The following is a 19,272-nucleotide window of genomic DNA, read 5'->3' as shown; positions in this document are numbered from 1 at the left end:
TACCATTGATCATTTAAGAACTGTTATTTCATAAGGTATGCGCATCTTTCAGGATTTAAGGTGTTCAGAACTGACTATTCAGTTGGATAGTGGAACTAAAATTGCTGCAAACATTTTCTGTTTAATGTGAAATAAACTGAAGAAAGATACAGAAGCTTCCACCATCAGTACCAGAACTTGTGACAGAGGAATGACTCAAAGAATCACTTGAAAATAACTGTTATGATCTTGTGCATGACTTCTAATAAGTCAAATGGTGAACTGTATTTTAAATTTTGTTAATAGAAATGTTGGGACGACAATACATTTATGTGGGGGAGGCGGGGAAGAGAAGGGTGAGTACAGCTTTCATAAGGGAATGTCAGGGTTAGATTTACTTGTTCCCTGTCCCATTAAGGATTGAAGGTCTGCTGCTCAAGGGATAAAAGGAGATTGCTGCTGCAACCAGAGCTAAGTTGTGTATAGTCTAAAATGACTGCAATAGGGTGTATGCACGCAGTTTTTGTTCGTTTGTTTTTTTATATACCAAGCTTAATGAAACTCTAGTTTTAAAACTGTCTCTGGTCTTGGAGTGTAACATTGGCAGATTTTGGGATGTGGTGCAGTGTGGCAGAACTAGTTATCATCAAGATTTTCTGTGACAGGAAACAAGGAATTCAACTCCCCTTTACACTGAAAATCCAGAGTCACGACCATCCCGCCCCAAAAGAAGAGACACATCCCCTCTTCCCCCATGCCAAAAGTCTCAGGCACCCTAACCAAGCTTCCCTCATTTCTCCACACACATTGCAATTATGCTTCACACTGAAAGAGATTGTGAGGTGTGGGGAGCTGCATCACATAAAATCAGTTTAAATATAAAAAATAAATTAAACAACAACGCTGCATTGATTCTACTGCACATGGGGGCAGCAAAGAGGAAGAGGCTTCTCCAGTAGTACAATGCACAACTCCCATGATGTACCTAATTGCCAGGGGCCCAGGCAGCAGGAGTCTCAGACGGTAGCCCTTAAACCATTAGTGGCAAAGTATCTTTCACATGAGAGTGCTGCACAAGAGCAATGTTGTTTTGAAGAGGTCAGCTAAATGGAAAACTAATATGTGAAAAGAGCCCCAGCTCCTCGATCTCTGCTGATGCTTCCACTACGCGAGATGGTCTACCTATTTATTTGCACCATCAGGTTCATTTCCAAATCAAATCAAAATGTACAACACATCAGATCATTAACTATCCCCATTAAATCTATATAAAGTTGTCCTTAAAGATTAAAAACTGTTCAGATATAAATGCTGGAGCTCTTTACCTGCTGAAGTCCTTCTCTAGAAGGGATAGATGTTCTCACAATATCATTGACGGCCCACCATTGGTCAGCAAGATACAGGGCTACGGCTTGAAAGTTAAAAGATGGGAAAAAAAGTTAGTGGTCTTGACATTTTGAAATTTAAGATATTCACTAAAGTTATTAGTTTTACAACTATAGTTACCAAGTTATAGAGACATCTTAAATAAGCTGTAGTAAGAAGCACATTAATGCAGTTATTTTCTTTAGTGCAAACAATGTGCTCAGTCCTGTACAGCCACAAAACGAGACACTCCCTGCTCTGAAGAGATGATCATTTAAAAGGACAGTAAGCGAAGAGACAGGATATGCTCGGGACCCAGAGGAGTTATTTTTAAAAAATTTTGTTTTAATTGTGGGCATCACAGAAAAACTGAATCTCAACAAGGGAGATGAATGTGGAGAGGGTGGCAGGATGGTGATCAGCATGAGGGAGGCATTCTATACTTGGGGTGGCATGGGCAAATTCAGAGACAGAGTTGGGAGAAGGAGACAAGCACAGCATTGACAGTGGCACAGTGGAGGACTGGAAGGTAAATGCAATAAGAGATGTCAGCTGCAGCTGAGCAACGTAGGGTCTTGCAAGCAAATATAATGAGCCTGAACTTGATGTGGTAGACTAAAGGGTGCCTGAAGAGGTAGGCAGATCAGTGGAGAGACTCAATTCCTGCTTGACAGAAGAGGAAGATAAATTTAGTAGCCTCATTTTGGATGGACTAGGGAGGATGGCTGGGTATCAAAGAAGCCAGAGAGGAGAAAATTCAAGAGAAAGTACATGGTGCATTTAATTATCATGCACATTAAATCAGGAAGGCACTGTCTTTCATTTTGTTACACATTTTCCAAATTAATCTAGCTCGTTCTGCTCCGATTGGTACAGTAATTTCACACTTATTGAGATGTGGATAAGAATCTACAACAGAAATTAACAATAATATGGAAGTGGAGGTAATGGACACTGCATTCAAGCTGAAAAAGGTAATTCATTATTGCAAGGTAGCATGGAATGAGTAAAGGATTGGTTACATGTATTTGCCACAAAATGCTACAACATTTAGATTAGAATTTTAAAATGAAACCTGTGAGCGAGTCCTCAGGTGCAAATAAAGCAAGAACTTTGTGTGTCTGATCTCCACCGTAAAGAGGAACGAAGCCTATAGTTGACAAGCTAATAGGAATCTGAAACAAGAGTTTAGAATGGTTCAATGGACTCTTGCTAATATAGCATTAGTAAAATATATAGAGCATGCTAAAGAGGACAAGCAAATCCAGTTTCCAAACTTGGGTGCATAAAGGTGACCTGCAAAAACAAAAAAACACCCCCACCACTGGAGTTTGGCCCTGTTTTGCCTCTTTATAATACAGATCTTCTTTATAAAGATGACCTCTAAGGTGTGTGCATGTCGGAGGGAGGAGGGTTAAAAAGTTTTTCCTCTGTTAAAACAAAAACAAACAAAGGAATTCACATTTTGTCTTTCCTATTTTTCCTGGATGATTCTATCTATGACTGAGGAACTATTAAGTTTATGACATCAGATACACTGGGCCATTTGCTCAATTTTAATAGGCCAGCCTTAAATTTGGCCTCAGGGTACATGTACATTGCAAAATTCAATCAACCCGCAGCAGCGAGTCTTAGAGCCTGGGTCTATAGACTTGGGCTCACACTACGGCGCTAAAAACGGCAGTATAGATGTTGCTGCTCAGGCTGGATATTAGGCTCTGAAACCTGGGGGAGGTGGATGGTTTTCAGAGCCTGAGCGGCAACATCTACACTGCTGTTTTTAGCACCATAGCATAAGCTCTGTGAGCCTGAGTCTGTAAACCTGGGCTCTGAGACTCTCTCCCACCATATACAAAAATATATTTATTTTATTTATTTTGCAGCACAGACATACTGTAAGTGACCAGGTGGGGATTCCACTGGTTAACACCGTTCACTGCCTCTGTTCAGGAGCATGATGGGGTGATCTCTGGCTGCTGTAACTTGTGCCAGGGAACAGCGGAATGCAAAGCTGGCATATAGCCCCTATGTTCCTCTTTTCTCCCCACCATTAGGCTTTGCACTGAACAAAGCTCAGTCTAACATTATGATCTGACCCCAAGGAAGTGAATCTCTACTGAGAGGGGAAGCCATTTTTAGTTCTGTTCATATCTATTCGACTCAAAAGCTGTATGAACAACTGGACGACAAGCTGTCTTTAATAAAGATTCAACATCTTGTCCTCAATTAAGGGCTAAGAAAGCCTCAAATACATTTTGTAGACTCTTCTAACAAAGACTTCCAGGAAACAGGAAAGAAAAGACTTGACATGCCTGATACACAGACCCGAATTGTCTTCCCTTGCAGGCCAGGTCACCTTTAAAACAGGGGAACACGTCCCACGTTTTGGTGCTAAAATAGGCACTTCAGCGTCCAAATGCTCAATTGAGCACCAAAATGTGGCATTAAGGCACCAACATATGAAAACTGGGACCACTTAGTTTTAGAAAGTACAATATCTTCATCAAAAGGATTTTGAAGTTATTTAAATTCAAGTATTTCTAATATTTAATGAAGATATTTGAGAATATATATATATTAGCACTGATTGTGTGGTGAACAAATGACTAGGCGTTCAGACTATGAGAAAGATTTGCTTGCTTATAAAACAGTTTAAAGCTTATGGTATGCTATGGCTCAGAATTTTTTTTTTTTTTTTAAACGCACATGGCACTTACCATAATTAGAGAAAAGTGCCTAAAACTCTGTTCCTGGAAAGGGATCTGCAAGTGAGGACCCCTACTCCCACTTAGAGTCCCACTGGCCTCGCTAACTCTCAACTCTTTAGTTAAAATTTCACACCATTGTTACCACAGATACTAGCAAGTGGGAGTGCCTGCATAGGCAGGCCTGATTTTGACTACTACATCACAGAGACAGGCTAAGCGATAAGGTGGGTCAGATTATAAAATTCCAGCATCCGGTCTCTACTAGTGCCTCCACCAGTACAGCTGCTGTGATGGCAACAAGGAAAGTTTTAGGACAAATCATCCAACAGACACCATTTTGGATGTCAGTGGGACGGCCTATGGGATTAAAGGTCCACCCAGGCAGATCACTTTGCAAAACTGAGGCATCTATGACCAATTAGATGCAGTAACTGCTAGCATAACTTATGCATGTGCGTTTCTGTGACTAATTCTAGCAAAGAGTTTGTCTGACTCACCAGTTGAGATTTAAAATGAAAGAGAATTGTTCAATATACTTAGATTCATCATCCAACAATCTGAGTGGCTGACACAGATCCCACTTGGTACAAAACAATGTGTTTTTTGGTGTTCCAAAGTACAATAAAAAATACAGTTTAAAAAGGATAGGAACATATAGAAAATATAATACTTATTTAAATAGTTATTTTAACACAGTAGACACAGACTGGATTTATCTGCATTTTTACTCTAAGTTCAATTGCAAATAAAGAGGAAAATCTGCACTGATTTATTTCTTGATTCTTACTTTGATGTTGCTGACAAGAGACAAGAACTCTGGATTCTCCGGATCCCCACATCGAAGATCAGACATGTAGTCTTCTGCAGAACTCTCCAAGTCTTCATGACTGTAATTATCCAACATATCCACAGGGAATGCCATCCCCTTGAAAAATTGAACACACATATATTTTTGGAGAGATACCACACAGTATATGCCTGAAGTTATCTTGTCCTACTAAACATAAAATTAGAATGAGTTTATTAACTAGCACCTCTTCTTCTCTACAGGGAAGCTGTTCAATTTTATTGGCAGTTAGGAGCATGAGTCACGGCCTCATGTCAATTTGTCACAACCACCCCAAACAATTATTTCCAAATGTTATTTGGGCAGAATAAGGTGATCTGTGTTCCAGCACAATTTGGTTTATTTAATACATGCTTTCTTTCTTTTTCTATATAATGTTTACAGAGTTGTGGTTGCATAAAGTACAAAGGATGCATATAGAGCCAAATCTTTCATCACTTCACCTAACCAGAGTAAAATAGTTGTACAGGGGGTGCTGCATGGATGTTGGTGAGAACAGAATCTTCTCCACACACCCGTCCGTTGCTTCAGCCTCCCACAGTATGGCCTATGTATCCCACCTATGCACGGAGGAAGCAGGGAGAAGGGGATTGGCCAAAGGATCCCTGTAGACATCCATCCATGGACTAAAGGACATGCACAGATATCGGGGGGGCTTCTTTGCCTGTTTTCACCCAGCTGTTCCACTGACTGCACCATTGGTGCACTCAACTTCACTTCCTAGGGGTCCTAGGTGTGTTTTCTTTTGAAGTCCTCTTCCTGAAATTGCCATTGCCTGAACTTTTCCGCTAGTCCCCCAACTATGGTGAATCAGCACTATAGGCAGCAGCATGCTTCCTTGCCAATTGTCAATGGGAAGCCCTGCATTTAGAGCAGATGGTTCACCAAACTGACAGCAACAGCACCTACAGTAAGAATTTTTTAAATATCAGTGATGAGAAGAGAAGAGAAGCGAAGCGAAGCTCCTTCTCACTCTTTAACACTCCCTCCACTAGCCCAAGAGCACTCACCAGGGCTCTCCAAGGTTCTTCCCAAGAACTCATGGCAAACTCAGAGTTTGCCTAAATAAATACTGATTATCTTTCAGGTTTTTCCACATCTGATGTGTCAGGTAGTCTGATACTGTTCTTCGGTCAAGAATTGTGTCCGTCCTGTGTATTTGTACTGTGCCTCTCACAAAGAGACTTTAATCTAGTAAGGATCTTTGAGCACTACCACAATTCAAAAAAAAGAAGAGAAAAATGAAAGACCGTGGTTCCTCCTGAAGAGTGAGAGAGAGGACACCTATATCTCAGTGTCCATGCATCACAGGAATTATAGCTTTATGCATTTATTTCCACTAGTCTCACATTCGCACCATTCTCAAATACTAATAAAATCCAGCATCCTTCAGCAGGCATCTCTCTAGATAATTAGGTTTTCCAGGTTTAAGTTAATAAAAATGAAACCTGACTACCACACAAACCTAACAGGCTTTTAACAATATACACACACAATAGGACAGACCAGTGGTTTGATCTGCTTTGGTACTTAATATGTTCCTTCAATTACTCTGTTGCCTGTGCCCACCATTCCCTCTGCTCTCCACTCCAACACATGCACCGTATTCTCAATGTCACACAAACACCCTCTATTCCCTCCTCCCTCCCTCCTCCTCAGTACAAGCATCCTTGCCAGCCTAGCAATCATGCGCTAGCCAAGACCTCTATGTTTAATGTCAAAGAGTCATCCCACCACACAAGGGAGTTGGGTTTAGCCCCACCTGTGCCTAATTATCTGCATCCCAGGTGATGGGATTGATTTCCTTTACTGGTACTCACACAACCTTTACAACACAAGATACTGGCAACACAGCAAAAGGTCCTTTCAATGGGACCATAAAAATTTCAATCCAGATATTTACAAAATAACCACAAAATACAAAGAATTTTTTTTTCTTAATTGTGAAAATGGCAATAGCAAATAATAGACAGCTCCTAGCTGCTACTGATACTATTACTGTATAGTAGTGTCATAGAGTCAGCTGGTCCTTTAAGGGAGTTGTCTAGTTATCTGCCTCCCAGATGATGAGTTTGAGGCCAGGGATCAGGTAACCTGAAAGCTAAAAGGTCAAAGAACAGCTCAGTTAGAGAGAGACCTGCAGGAAATAGAATCCGGTTTATCTGTTTAATTTACATAAGACTTTTGATTTTAAGAAATTAACCCATCCCTAAAAAAAGGATCGGAAATTCTGAAGCTGGGATGCACTAGTAGTGAGGGAGCCCACCAGCTTACAGTTACCATAAACCGGACCTAAGAGGCAACTGGGGGGGGGGGGGGGGGGGGAACGACAAACAAATCACCTGGCGGCTGAAGTACAGCTGGCAGTCAGACATGCCAAACCCATGGGGGGAAAAAGCAGAAGTTGGGCTTGTTTTTGGCTTACCTGGCTTGTGAGTTGCTTGTTGGCTAGTTTTTGGCTTGTAGCTTGTTTGGCTTGTTGCTTTTTTTTTTTTTTTTTTTTTTAAATCTGCTCCTGGCAAGCAGGGGCTAGGGAGGGAGAGAGTCAGGGGTTCACAGCAGGCCCACCATAGTCCCAGACTGCACGCTAGGGGGATCTAGTCACATAGAGTGTTGGGGTTCTTAGGGATTGGTTTGTTTTGGCCTTGTTTTGAAATGGGATGAGCTTGATTTTTGGCTTATTGTGAAAGTCGGGGTGCTTGTTTACTGTGTGAAAATTGGCAACTGTGCTGGCAGTCGTGGCAGCAGCAGCTTCTCAACACTTGGGAGAATCTTTGATTCAACTGCCCCCAGTGAAAGCAGTGTCGACTTATGCCTCCTCCTCAAGATACCATCGGGCCAGAAGTTACACCCCCAAAAGAGCACCACATAGGACAGAGAGAACCTCATTTTTAAGGTTTCATCCAGAGCTTCCACAAGCAGTGAACTACCACATCTAACCAATTTATCTCTCTTGGAAGGATGACAGGCTGAATTGAGCTTGCCCATAGCTACCAAGTTGTATGGCTTCTTTATATGACTTTCAGTTATGAGCAATCAAGTCTGAGAACTTTTCGCTGACAAAATTCCTGGTTTAAGTCTCAAATTTCTCCCCATTCATTTCTAGTCTCTCTTATGCATTCTGTGCTTTCACTTGGAAAGGTATTTGATATGACAAGACCCCTTCTTTTCCCTCACCAGGAGACTCAAAGGTAATCTATAAATCAAGCTTTACAAAAAGTAGGTAAGGGTGATATCTAGTACCTATAGACACTAGGATCCAGGAAAAGGGATAGGGTCACCTCTTGCACAGCCAAAGGGCAGAATTGTTTTCCTTTTTTAAAAACACAGCCATGATTTAGTCACAGATTAAAATTGCTGTCAAAGCTAGATTTCCAGGAACATTTATAAGAAATTAACATATGGCTCCCTCATTTTACTTTCCATTTTATCTACCTGCCCTTCACTATTGTTTGTATCTTGGTCTTTTCACTTTTTTAAAATGTCTGCTTTTCAATTGCTTTTCTGTTTTTCCATCTCTTATCAAATCAAATCTCTTATCAAAGGATTTGTCCTTTTCTGATTCAGCCCACTTCTTCCCTTCACTGATTTTTAGTGTCAGTATTTTCTCTTACCTTCCCTTTTCTCCCTCAGTTCCTTCTCTACTTCCAGATCTCCCCATCATGTTTACTCCCTCTCCCCATTACTATCTCTCCATCCCCCATACTATTATTCACCATCCACCCCCTGCACTCAGTGATCTCATTCACCTCTACATCGGTCTCTCCTCACTCCAGAAAGATACTCATGGATGCCACTATTTTTGAAGTAATGGCAGCAGGCAAGTGAGACATCTGAAAATGGCAATTTCCCTCCTCATGCCCTATAGCAGTGAGTGAAAGGTAAAATATGCAAGCAGACAGAAAGGGGCAATAAAGAGGCAAAAGAGACAACCTTGTCTGCCTACAGCTGCCACAGTGCCCGAGAGTGACCAAAGCAGGAACTGCAAGCAAAAACTATTCAACCCTAAGAATTTTTCCTCATCGCTGCCAGATCACACACTAAAATACACTTTGCACTGTCTATGCTAGAGTTTTTAAAACACTTTAAAACCCACCTTTTATTCAAGTGTGCACAAAAGCTAAAGAGCTGGAATTATCCTCCTGTCCCACAGTCCTGGGAACCTCATCATCTATTCCCCTATCTTCTTCTGGCTTCCCAACCCCTTCCACATTACATTCACACACACTCTGATGGCCCATCCATGCCACTATAATTTCACCCTTCCCTGCCTAGTGGAATTAGGGAGCAGAGTACAAGGGACTAGTTTGCACAGGAGATTAAGAGACTAGGACAAAAGCTAGTCTTCATTGTAATAAAGGATGAGGTTGAAATTGCTTGTTAACATACAGACTTCCTTTCAGTCTACTACTTTTGTAAGGCCTACATTCAGGGCAGGAACTAAGGAGGAAATTTGTGAGATCACATGTCACTGGAAAAGACTGACTGGATGACGCTTTAGAGTGAGATCTTAGCTGCTTTAAGGTAAATAAAGACCCTAGGATAAAAGCAGAAATTTCACTTCAGGCAAAAGCTAGTTCCAGCTGCTAAAGAAGAGGTGAAGCTGAGAATCTTAAGCCAATAAATTCTGCTTTAAGGGAAATAAAATCACCTAAACAACTAAGATTTTGGTTTTCCTTATATTGGCAGAAACAAACTATCCGATAAACACCCAAGTAACTGAACTAGTATGAGAACAATAAGGAATGATAGAGGTTCACTTCAAGTTACATGACAGTATGAGAAATGCAAGCCACAGGCTATTGCTAAAAGCCTCTACTCTAGGCCATCATTCTTGGCATTTTTTGAATTAAAAAAAGGCAGAATCAAAGCAGAAAACATGTAGCAACAGCTGGCTTACTGAATGAATTTTTTTGATTGCTAAGCCATTGTGAAAACAAAAACACAGAAATATATTTGTTTACATCTAAAAATTGACAAGAAATAATCAGTTCATATTTTAGGAACATATTAATAGGCAGAAAATTCCTTTAACATTCTAAAAGAAAATTTCTTCTATTCAACAAGAACTGATGATTAGTTAATGAGTCCTGATCCCTGCTGTTTCTGTTTTTTTAACGTGTACCACACTAAACAGCAAGGAGAACAGAAGTGAATTATTTATCACTGTAAAAAAAAAAAAAAAAAAAACCTTTTTAATTTTATTCCCTCCCACCTTTCTCCTCAAGTAAACTAATGAATTTCCAACTCAGTAGTATTCCTACAGAGTTTGTATAAAAACATTGTTCATACATATCTACCATAGCACACAACAGCAGAAAGCTTGCCCATCATTGTTATTCACCATCCATAAATTTTGAATGTGCTGCAGATTACACATCTTTTAAAGCAAGTTCTCAAGCATGTTCATGGTGCAATTCATATCATACAGTCTGCCTTGTGGCCTACCTCCCTCTCATTAAAAATCATAGTATTCCTGAGGAAATCACAGTAATTGCTTACATGGAGAAGCATCTAATGGATTTTTTGCTGTCTTCTAGAGCAGTGGTTCTCAAAGCCGGTCTGCCACTTGTTCAGGGAAAGCCCCTGGCAGACCGGACCGGTTTGTTTACCTGCCACGTCCGCAGGTTCGGCCGATCGCAGCTCCCACTGGCCACGGTTCACCGCTCCAGGCCAATGGGGGCTGCGGGAAGGGCGGCTAGCACGTCCCTTGGCCCAGTTCAGCAGCTGGAAACAAGAAGGGCCAGCAACATGTCACTAGCCAGCTCTCTGCAGACCAACAAGTAGCCCCACAAAGAACATTTAAGAATCTATTTTAAAGGAGAGATTAAGCTGTTGGAGGCAAAGCAACTCATTGATCCCAGCAATAAGCCAATTCCATTCCCACCTGCTATGACAATTTGAAATTTCACATTTTTAAGATTCTTTTGAACTCCAGAAAGCAAAAACCATCAAGGTTTTCATCTCCTGAAAGAAGTTGCTTATATAATCTATATTTGTGTGACTTACTGTTCAATTTTTCAGGTGAGAGCGCCTTGCATATTTTCACACTTCTAGGTTTTGGACTTTTTTGGGGGAGGGAGTTGGGGAGCGAAGGGGAAAAGAGAAACAAAGCAGGTCCTCATCGTGAAGCCTATCACTCCTCTTTTTTGTTTCTTTAAGCTTCTGTGTGTTGCATGACTGTAAAACTGTCATGTCAAATCCTTGTCACGTCCTGGGGGATTGTGCTCCATTCATGAGATAACCCTCCAATTGGCCAGGAAATATTCTGGCTGAATGAGCAAATTTGATGTAGCCTTAAGCAACCTAACTTATCATGAGCATTCATGCAAAACAGATATTAAAGGGGAAAGAATGTCCAAATTTGTTTTTTAATTAGGCAAAAAATGTAATTCTTTCTTTCATTAAAACAAAAGCCAAATGTCACTTTATCTCACTGTAAGTGCACCATCTTGCACAAGATATTAAAAATTGATTGTATTAAAGTCACACATGCTTCAGTGTGGACTAGAATGAGACTTTTCACCCTCCCCCTATAAATTACTATTCTAGAATGGCACAACCTCTTTTAGAAACAGCTGTGGTACCAGAGAGTGTCTGAGATCAATTCAAGGAGACCCTTGAAATAAAACATTTAACAAGAAAAGGAAAAGGAGTACTTGTGGCACCTTAGAGACTAACAAATTTATTTGAGCATAAGCTTTCGAGAGCTACAGCTCACTTCATCAGATGCATTCAGTGGAAAATACAGTGGGGAGATTTATATACACAGAGAACATGAAACAATGGGTGTTACCATACACACTGTAACAAGAGTGATCAGGTAAGGTGAGCTATAACCAGCAGGAGAGCGGGATGGGGTGGGGAATCTTTTGTAGTGATAATCAAGGTGGGCCATTTCCAGCAGCTGACAAGAACGTCTGAGGAATAGTGGGGGGAGGGGGCGAATAAACATGGGGTGGCATATATCACATTGGTAGATGTACAGGTGAACGAGCCTCTGATAGTGTGACTGATGTGATTAGGCCCTATGATGGGGTCTCCTGAATAGATATGTGGACACAGTTGGCAACGGGCTTTGTTGCAAGGATAGGTTCCCGGGTTAGTGGTTCTGTTGTGTGACAAACACCTACAAGATCTCTATCAAGCGTTCTTACAACTACAATACCCACCTGCTGAAGTGTAGAAACAGATTGACAGAGCCAGAAGAGTACCCAGAAGTCACCTACTACAGGACAGGCCAACAAAGAAAATAACAGAAATGCCATTAGCCATTACCTTCAGCCCCCAACTAAAACCTCTCCAATGCATCATCAAGGATCTACAACCTACCCTGAAGGACGACCCATCACTCTCACAGATCTTGGGAGACAGGTCCCCAACCTGAAGCAAATACTCACCATCAACCACACACCACACAACAGAACCACTAACCCAGGAACCTATCCTTGCAACAAAGACCGTTGCCAACTGTGTCCACATATCTATTCAGGGGACACCATCATAGGGCCTAATCACATCAGCCACACTATCAGAGGCTCGTTCACCTGTGCATCTACCAATGTGATATATGCCATCATGTGCCAGCAATGCCTCTCTGCCATGTACATTGGTCAAACTGGACAGTCTCTATGTAAAAGAATAAATGGACACAAATCAGACGTCAAGAATTATAACATTCAAAGCCAGTCGGAGAACACTTCAATCTCTTTGGTCACTCGATTACAGACCTAAAAGTGGCAATTCTTCAACAAAAAAAAACTTCAAAAACAGACTCCAACAAGAGACTGCTGAATTGGAATTAATTTGCAAACTGGATACAATTAACTTAGGCTTGAATAAAAACTGGGAGTGGATGGGTCGTTACACAAAGTAAAACTATTTTCCTGTGTTTATTCCCTCCCTGTTCCTCAGTTCTTGTCAACTGCTGGAAATAGCCCACCTTGATTGTCACTACAAAAGGCTCCTGCACCCCGGGCTCTCCTGCTGGTTATAGCTCACCTTACCTGATCACTCTCGTTACAGTGTGTATGGTAACACCCATTGTTTCATGTTCTCTGTGTATATAAATCTCCCCACTGTATTTTCCACTGAATGCATCCGATGAAGTGAGCTGTAGCTCACGAAAGCTTATGCTCAAATAAATTTGTTAGTCTCTATGGTGCCACAAGTACTCCTTTTCTTTTTGCGGATACAGACTAACACGGCTGCTACTCTGAAACCTGACATTTAACAAGATGAGTGCACATGATGTTACTGTGTGACTTTCCATCATATTCTAATTCCCAGACACAAAACCTTCATTTATTTAAAAAAAATACTAATGCAGACAAGGTTGAAAATCCATTCAAGTTGTGAATCTGAATATTATCTGAGATGCATATTCTCAGTCTTATTTTTGAAAAGCACCATAACCTCCATCCTGTATTCCTGTCCACCAACATGTGTGCGCGCATGCGAGTGCATAAAATCATCACAAAGATTCACACTGACTGACCAGATGATAATATTTGTTAGGTTTCCATCAAACTTTCCCCTTCTGAATCAAAGTTTTACTGTATTTTAGTAACTGCACTGGGACTGAAAAGCAGGTACTCTGTAGTACAAGGAAAAATCTTGGGGATAATTTCAGTTCAGTTCACAAAGGGGATGAAGGAGGGAGATATCTCTAGGATATTTAGAGTTTATAGTGATGATCACCACAGAAGTACATCCATAGATGGAGGTCAAGACGTACAGTGTTCTAATATATACACACAGACAATAAGGAAGGAAGGAAGGCAGGCAGGCATGCTGTGGGAGAGTGAGTTTTTAGCCAATACACTATGTAGCCTAAGATACGTAATACTGGCAACCTTTGATTGTAATAGATAGGTGAAGAGGAGATTCAGGGTTTTTTTGAGAATATTCATAAACCTTAACTGATTATTTTAAATAATATAAAGGCTTGAAATTTTTTTGTTAACATTTTTTTTATCTATTGGAATAACTTGTATTTGCAGGAACAGGACACACCTATGCCTAACTTTACTCAGCGTCCAGCATCAAGTGCTCTAACTCAATTGTTGACAACTTTGTATACATGCTACTTTTTTAATACAGAAAGTCAGTTATGCACATGGAACTCTCATTGCAATGAATAGGAGTTCCAGGCCAGTATGCTCAGGGCAAAGTTAGCCGCTAAATGTGAATTATACAAAGCAGCATCTATCACATGCACACGAAAGTGCCCATCCTGAAGAGGAGAATCAGGCATGGACTGACCCTCTCATTTTCAAAACTATCAGACCAGCTAGACAAAGAAAAAAATACGTTTGCATGGAAGCCAGTTTACATTTCTACAAAAAGGGAATTTTCCCCCACCTAAACTAATCCCTAGATTTTAGGGAAAATACAAAAACTTCACTCCTTGTAAGGAAAATATTTCAAGCTACAGCAGCCACACTATACCAGGCCAAACACTAAGCAAGCTATTCTGGGAGGATTGTGTGGCTGAAAAGCCACACCAACCTATGCTGATTTAAAAAAAAATCCCCCAAAATCTGATGCTTAACATGCACTCAGCAAATTCAGCTTTCATTCACGTGCAGTATAAACCCTAGACTACAGAGTGCCCTGCACAAAAAAATGAAGGACAAATAATTTAAATCTAAAAAAATGTTATATTGTTACATACTCTGTGTGTCACAATTGTATAGTGCTTAAAACTATTTTTATGGGTCCTTGTTAGGAATATGAGGGGAAGGGCAGTCTAGTGGTCAGGGTACTAACATGGGACTCAAGAGAGCCAGGTTCAGTTCCCTGCTCCACCACAGACTTCCTGAGGGACCCTGGGCAAGTTACTCAATTTCTGTGTGCCTCCGTTCCCCCTCTGTAAAATGGGGACAATCCCTATCTTGCAGAGGTATTGTGAGGATAAATTCATTAGATTGTGAGACTATGGTAATGATGCCATATAAGTACTTAAGTATTTAAATACATCACTAGCTTGTAATATTATAAAAAACCTACCAAAAAACTTTAGAGTAAAAAAATAACTGGTACAGTTACTTCTCTCTGCTCAAAATATATGTCATGTAGTGCAGCCCAGTGAGGCTGCACATCAAGGCATCAGCGTGTCTTTTAACCCCCTTCTCCTCACTCCCCCAGAAACCACACAAACATAGCTCTTTCTACTGACCAGCGTACATACCTGCATTCCTTGATAATTGCAGGGGCTTAAGAGATGAACATAAGACAAGGCTGGAAAATCCCCAAATTTTAAGAACTAAATATTTGGTTTTTAAAAATTCATTCAAAAATACTTGTTTTGCACATTCCTTACTGTATTTCAAATTATTATGAACCACATCACGTCACTAAAGTGAGCAAAAATTCCACATTTCAGATAATAATGGAGTTTATTCATTTTTACACAATATCAACATTTCAGAATAGCTGTAGGACTCCTAACCAATTCAGATGAGTTTCTGTTCAAAAAACCTACAACACATAAATCAGTCGTTCTCAAACTTTTGTACTAGTGACCCCTTTCACATAGCAAGCCTCTGAGTGTGACCCCCCCTTATAAATTAAAAACACATTTTTATATATTTAACACCATCATAAATGCTGGAGGAAAAGCCGGGTTCGGGGTGGAGGTTGACAGGTCGCACCCCCCCATGTAATAACCTCGTGACCCCCTGAGGGGTCCCAATCCCCAGTTTGAGAACCCCTGACATAAATACAACTCTTTTTAGCTATTTTCACTACCATGTTTAGCATTTGCACTTCCTTGACAAATGTCTCAGCACGCTACACAAACTTAAAATAAGAACCAAAAAAAAACCCCGTAACATTGATTTTGAAATGTACTGTATACAAATCCAAGCAGAAGCTTCAAAAAATTAGATAGACGAGCAAAGCATCATATTTATAAAAAGGATTTATGCAAAATCCAGTTAGGGTTGTGTTTTTTGTTGTTATTTGGGGTTGTTTTTTTTGTTTTGTTTTTAAGATTTTGGATTATTTAATCCTTGTTTATCACTAATTCCTTTCAACATTAAAATTTGATCATCTCTTCCTATGTAACACAGCAGAAAGTGAACAGCTAGCTTGCGTTACAAAGCATTTTTAAAGGCCCCAAACAAATGGAAACAACAAAGCTGTGAAAATGTTAAACATTTGAACAAAATGAAAACAATGGATTCAAAAGAAACTGATAAATGAATAATACTTTTCATTTCTATAATGCCTTTTATCAGAGGATCTCAAAACACTCTTCTAATATTAATGAATTTAGCCTCAATATCCCCAGGACTTTACCAAGACTACAAAGGGGATCTGTGGCAAAGCCCAAAATACAATTAGGTCTCCTGACTCCTTGTCTTGCACATTCTCCATACTATATTATTGGTGCTTTTCTCACATACAACTACTAAAAGACTACAAACATGGGACCACAGGTTTATGTAACTTGTGGATTTGGAGATTAAAAACTAAAAGAGAAAAAGCCTTAAAACAGGATATCAAACCAAACAAGAATATACACGATGAAACCTCCATCAAAGATCACCTCAAGTCTGAACTGAACAAGAAGTTCCCCAAAAGTATCCCTGAGGTTTTGTTAATCCTCAGAATAGATAAAGGTCATCTCTATTAGTAAGTTGAAATGTAATGATTCTTTGAGGCAGGTTTAATTGTATTCCTATTTTTAAAAAAACACAAACCTACCTTGATTACAGAATTTTCTTCATAATCCCTTCATGATAACATAGTGAAATTAACTGAGACCTGTACTTTATCACTCTCTTTAAGATAAGAGTCCACATGAAGACAAGTAACTTCTCTGGTTCTTAATACATCCAACACTATGCTGATGAGAGAGAATAAAATCTCTTGTCTAGAAAACACTGTCAACATCCACCAAATCCTTCAGATTAATGCACCAACCACATTATCTGTAATCTGTTTCAAGCTTCTTACAATGTTCCGGGTGAGTACCAGAGAAACAAATCTGAGCTGCTGATTTGAAAAACAGAAATCACAGTACTTTTTTTTTTTTTTGCCCTTGCCAGTACTACACTAATTTGACAATCATTAATGTTAACATTCTTGCACCACATGGATATGGAATCCTTATGTAGATAAAGGATTTGATCTCAACAATCCTCACATAAGCAGAACTTCAGTGGAGATCAGTTAGAATTTTGCTCGTGCAAGGCCTAAAGAATTGAGCTCAAAGTGTGTCTTTTTTTTTTTTTTTTTTTAAGTGTAAATGTAAACACTGGATTCTGCAAGAGAAAGTCATCAGCTTGTAAAATACTACATCACAAATTTTTTTTATTCTAAATCACAACAGAAATATGAATATCTACATTAAACTACATTATTCTGTAGCAGAAGTCTAGCTCTGAGAAAGGATTAAAAGGTTAATTTTTAGTATTAAGATGGAAGATCACCACCATTTAATACCCCAAGAAGATGCCCACTTTTACCATGTGATTATTACTCAATGACATATAGTCACCACTGCCAAATCTATTTTTAACTGATAGTCGTTAAAAATAGAACTGGATGTTAAAAACACCTTCATGTTGTCAGTATAACAATTTATATATTACTTTTTCTATTAACATAATTGGGAATTTCTCCTACCCTGGATTCACAGCCTGAGAAAAAACAACCCCTGGAGACAAACAAATACATTATTGAATATGTAAGAACACCTCCTATACAGCTCTTTACATCTTTTAAGTGCTTTATCAATACTGACTAATATTAGGGTTCAATATTGCTCCTATCGAAGTCAATGACAAAATCAATGACCTCAATGGGAGCATGTTTGGGACCACAATTAATTGTTATAAACGCAGATGTGGTAGAGTTCAGTTAAGAGAAGCACGTTCTGTAATTGCACTTTTAGGCCCCAATTAAACAAAGTATTTAAGCATGTGTGCCTAATTTTAAACCTGTAACCCCACTGAAGTTATTCAAGTGATCAAAGTTAGGCATGTGATTAAGTATCTTGCTGAATAAGAGGCTAAATTTCCTTAGTGATGATTCAGGTAGACAATATTTATGTGCTGTCTTGAATTTACATGTTCTGTCCCATGTATTCCTGTTGTAACAAGAAAATCACCAGGTTTCTTAAACAGTAGTCTCCATTCTATACAATTTTTGCCAATTAACCTCCAGGGCACCTTTCTGTAATGAGAATGGGCCAGAAGTCTTCTAAATTAATTGATTAAAAATCTGTGTTTGAGAGCCTTTGAAGTAGGCACAGTTAATAATTAAATCTAAATGAAGAGTTCATCAATCTGAAAACTATTTCAGCCATCTTCCATCTCTGTCGCTCAAGCTACCAGTTAATGCAGTATTTCACAAAAACAATCTAACACGTAGTACGTCTTTGCTAATATTTCACATCTAAATGACAGACAGCTATGACTAACTGGAGCAAAAGGGATTTTACTTCATAGTCTGTATTCTTCCTGTAATGTTCTCCTGATCTGCCTTGCCTTGCATCCACTCATCCCCTTATTCTTTTTCTTAACTTCTCTCTCTCTTCTGGCTCTTTCCCTTCTCAATTCAAGCATGCTTTAGTCTCTGCCATCTTAAAAAAAACCCACACTTGTCCCCACTTGCCTCTCCAACCACTGCCCCTTCTCCCTTTCATCTCTAAGCCCATTAAATGCATGGTGTACAATAGCTGTCTGAACTTCCTCCCCTCCAATTCCATCCTAGGCCCTCTCCAATCCAGCTTCCACCATTTGCCCTGCTCTGAAACCACTCTCACTAAAGTCTATAATGACCTCTTTTTAGCCAAATCTCAGAAGCAGTACTCCATCTTTATCTTTCTTGACCTGTCAGCTGCCCGACACCGGTGACCATGCTCCTCTTCTTGAAATCTTCTCCTTCCTTGGCTTCTGTGACTCCATCCTATTCTGTATAACTTCTCCTTTAGCATGTCCTTTGGAGGATCCTCCTCACCTCTCCTCCAACTGTCTAGGGTTTCACAGGGCTCTGTCCTTGGTCCTCTTCTTATCTCTTTCTGTCCAAACTAAAATCTCAGCTGATTTCTCAGACACCAACCCATCAACATCTAGCCATCAGCTCAAACTCAACATGGGCTAAAACAGAGCTCTTAGTTAATCCACACACACACCACAAGCTCTCTGTGTTAGCTTCAACACTACCATCCCTTCCTGTCACACAAGCCCATAATCTGTGCATCATCTTCAACTCAGACCTCTCTCCAAGTCCTCACATATGGGCTACGTATAAATCTGGCAGATTCTTTTTATATAACATCTCTAAGATGCAACCTTTCTTATCCATCAACACACAAAAAAACCCTTACCCACGCTCTCATCATCTTGATTACCGCAACAT

General features: G+C 39.8%; 1 protein-coding gene across 11 annotated transcripts in view; it reads right to left on the bottom strand.

Moving 5' to 3' along the window:
• The window catches only part of FAM169A (family with sequence similarity 169 member A), a 65,139-nt gene that overhangs the window by 35,905 nt on the left and 9,962 nt on the right, over positions 1-19,272 (bottom strand). For 3 of the 11 annotated variants that reach the window (XM_043547611.1, XM_037903010.2, XM_043547613.1), the window contains exons 2-4: positions 4,840-4,977; positions 2,420-2,519; positions 1,305-1,390 (exon numbers count right to left, since the gene is read on the bottom strand). In XM_043547611.1, coding sequence (XP_043403546.1) covers positions 1,305-1,390; positions 2,420-2,519; positions 4,840-4,974 — 321 coding nt within the window. In that variant the 5' untranslated portion in view covers positions 4,975-4,977. Of the gene's footprint in view, positions 1-1,304; positions 1,391-2,419; positions 2,520-4,839; positions 4,999-10,401; positions 10,629-19,272 lie in introns of those variants that run through there. The other 8 variants (XM_043547618.1, XM_043547616.1, XM_043547620.1 and 5 more) reach the window with 6 other exon arrangements.

The sequence above is a fragment of the Chelonia mydas genome, chromosome 5, assembly GCF_015237465.2.
Source record: "Chelonia mydas isolate rCheMyd1 chromosome 5, rCheMyd1.pri.v2, whole genome shotgun sequence".
Lineage (NCBI taxonomy): Eukaryota > Metazoa > Chordata > Testudines > Cheloniidae > Chelonia > Chelonia mydas.
Note: the sequence above shows the minus strand (reverse complement) of the source record. Positions and strands in the feature narration are given on the sequence as shown.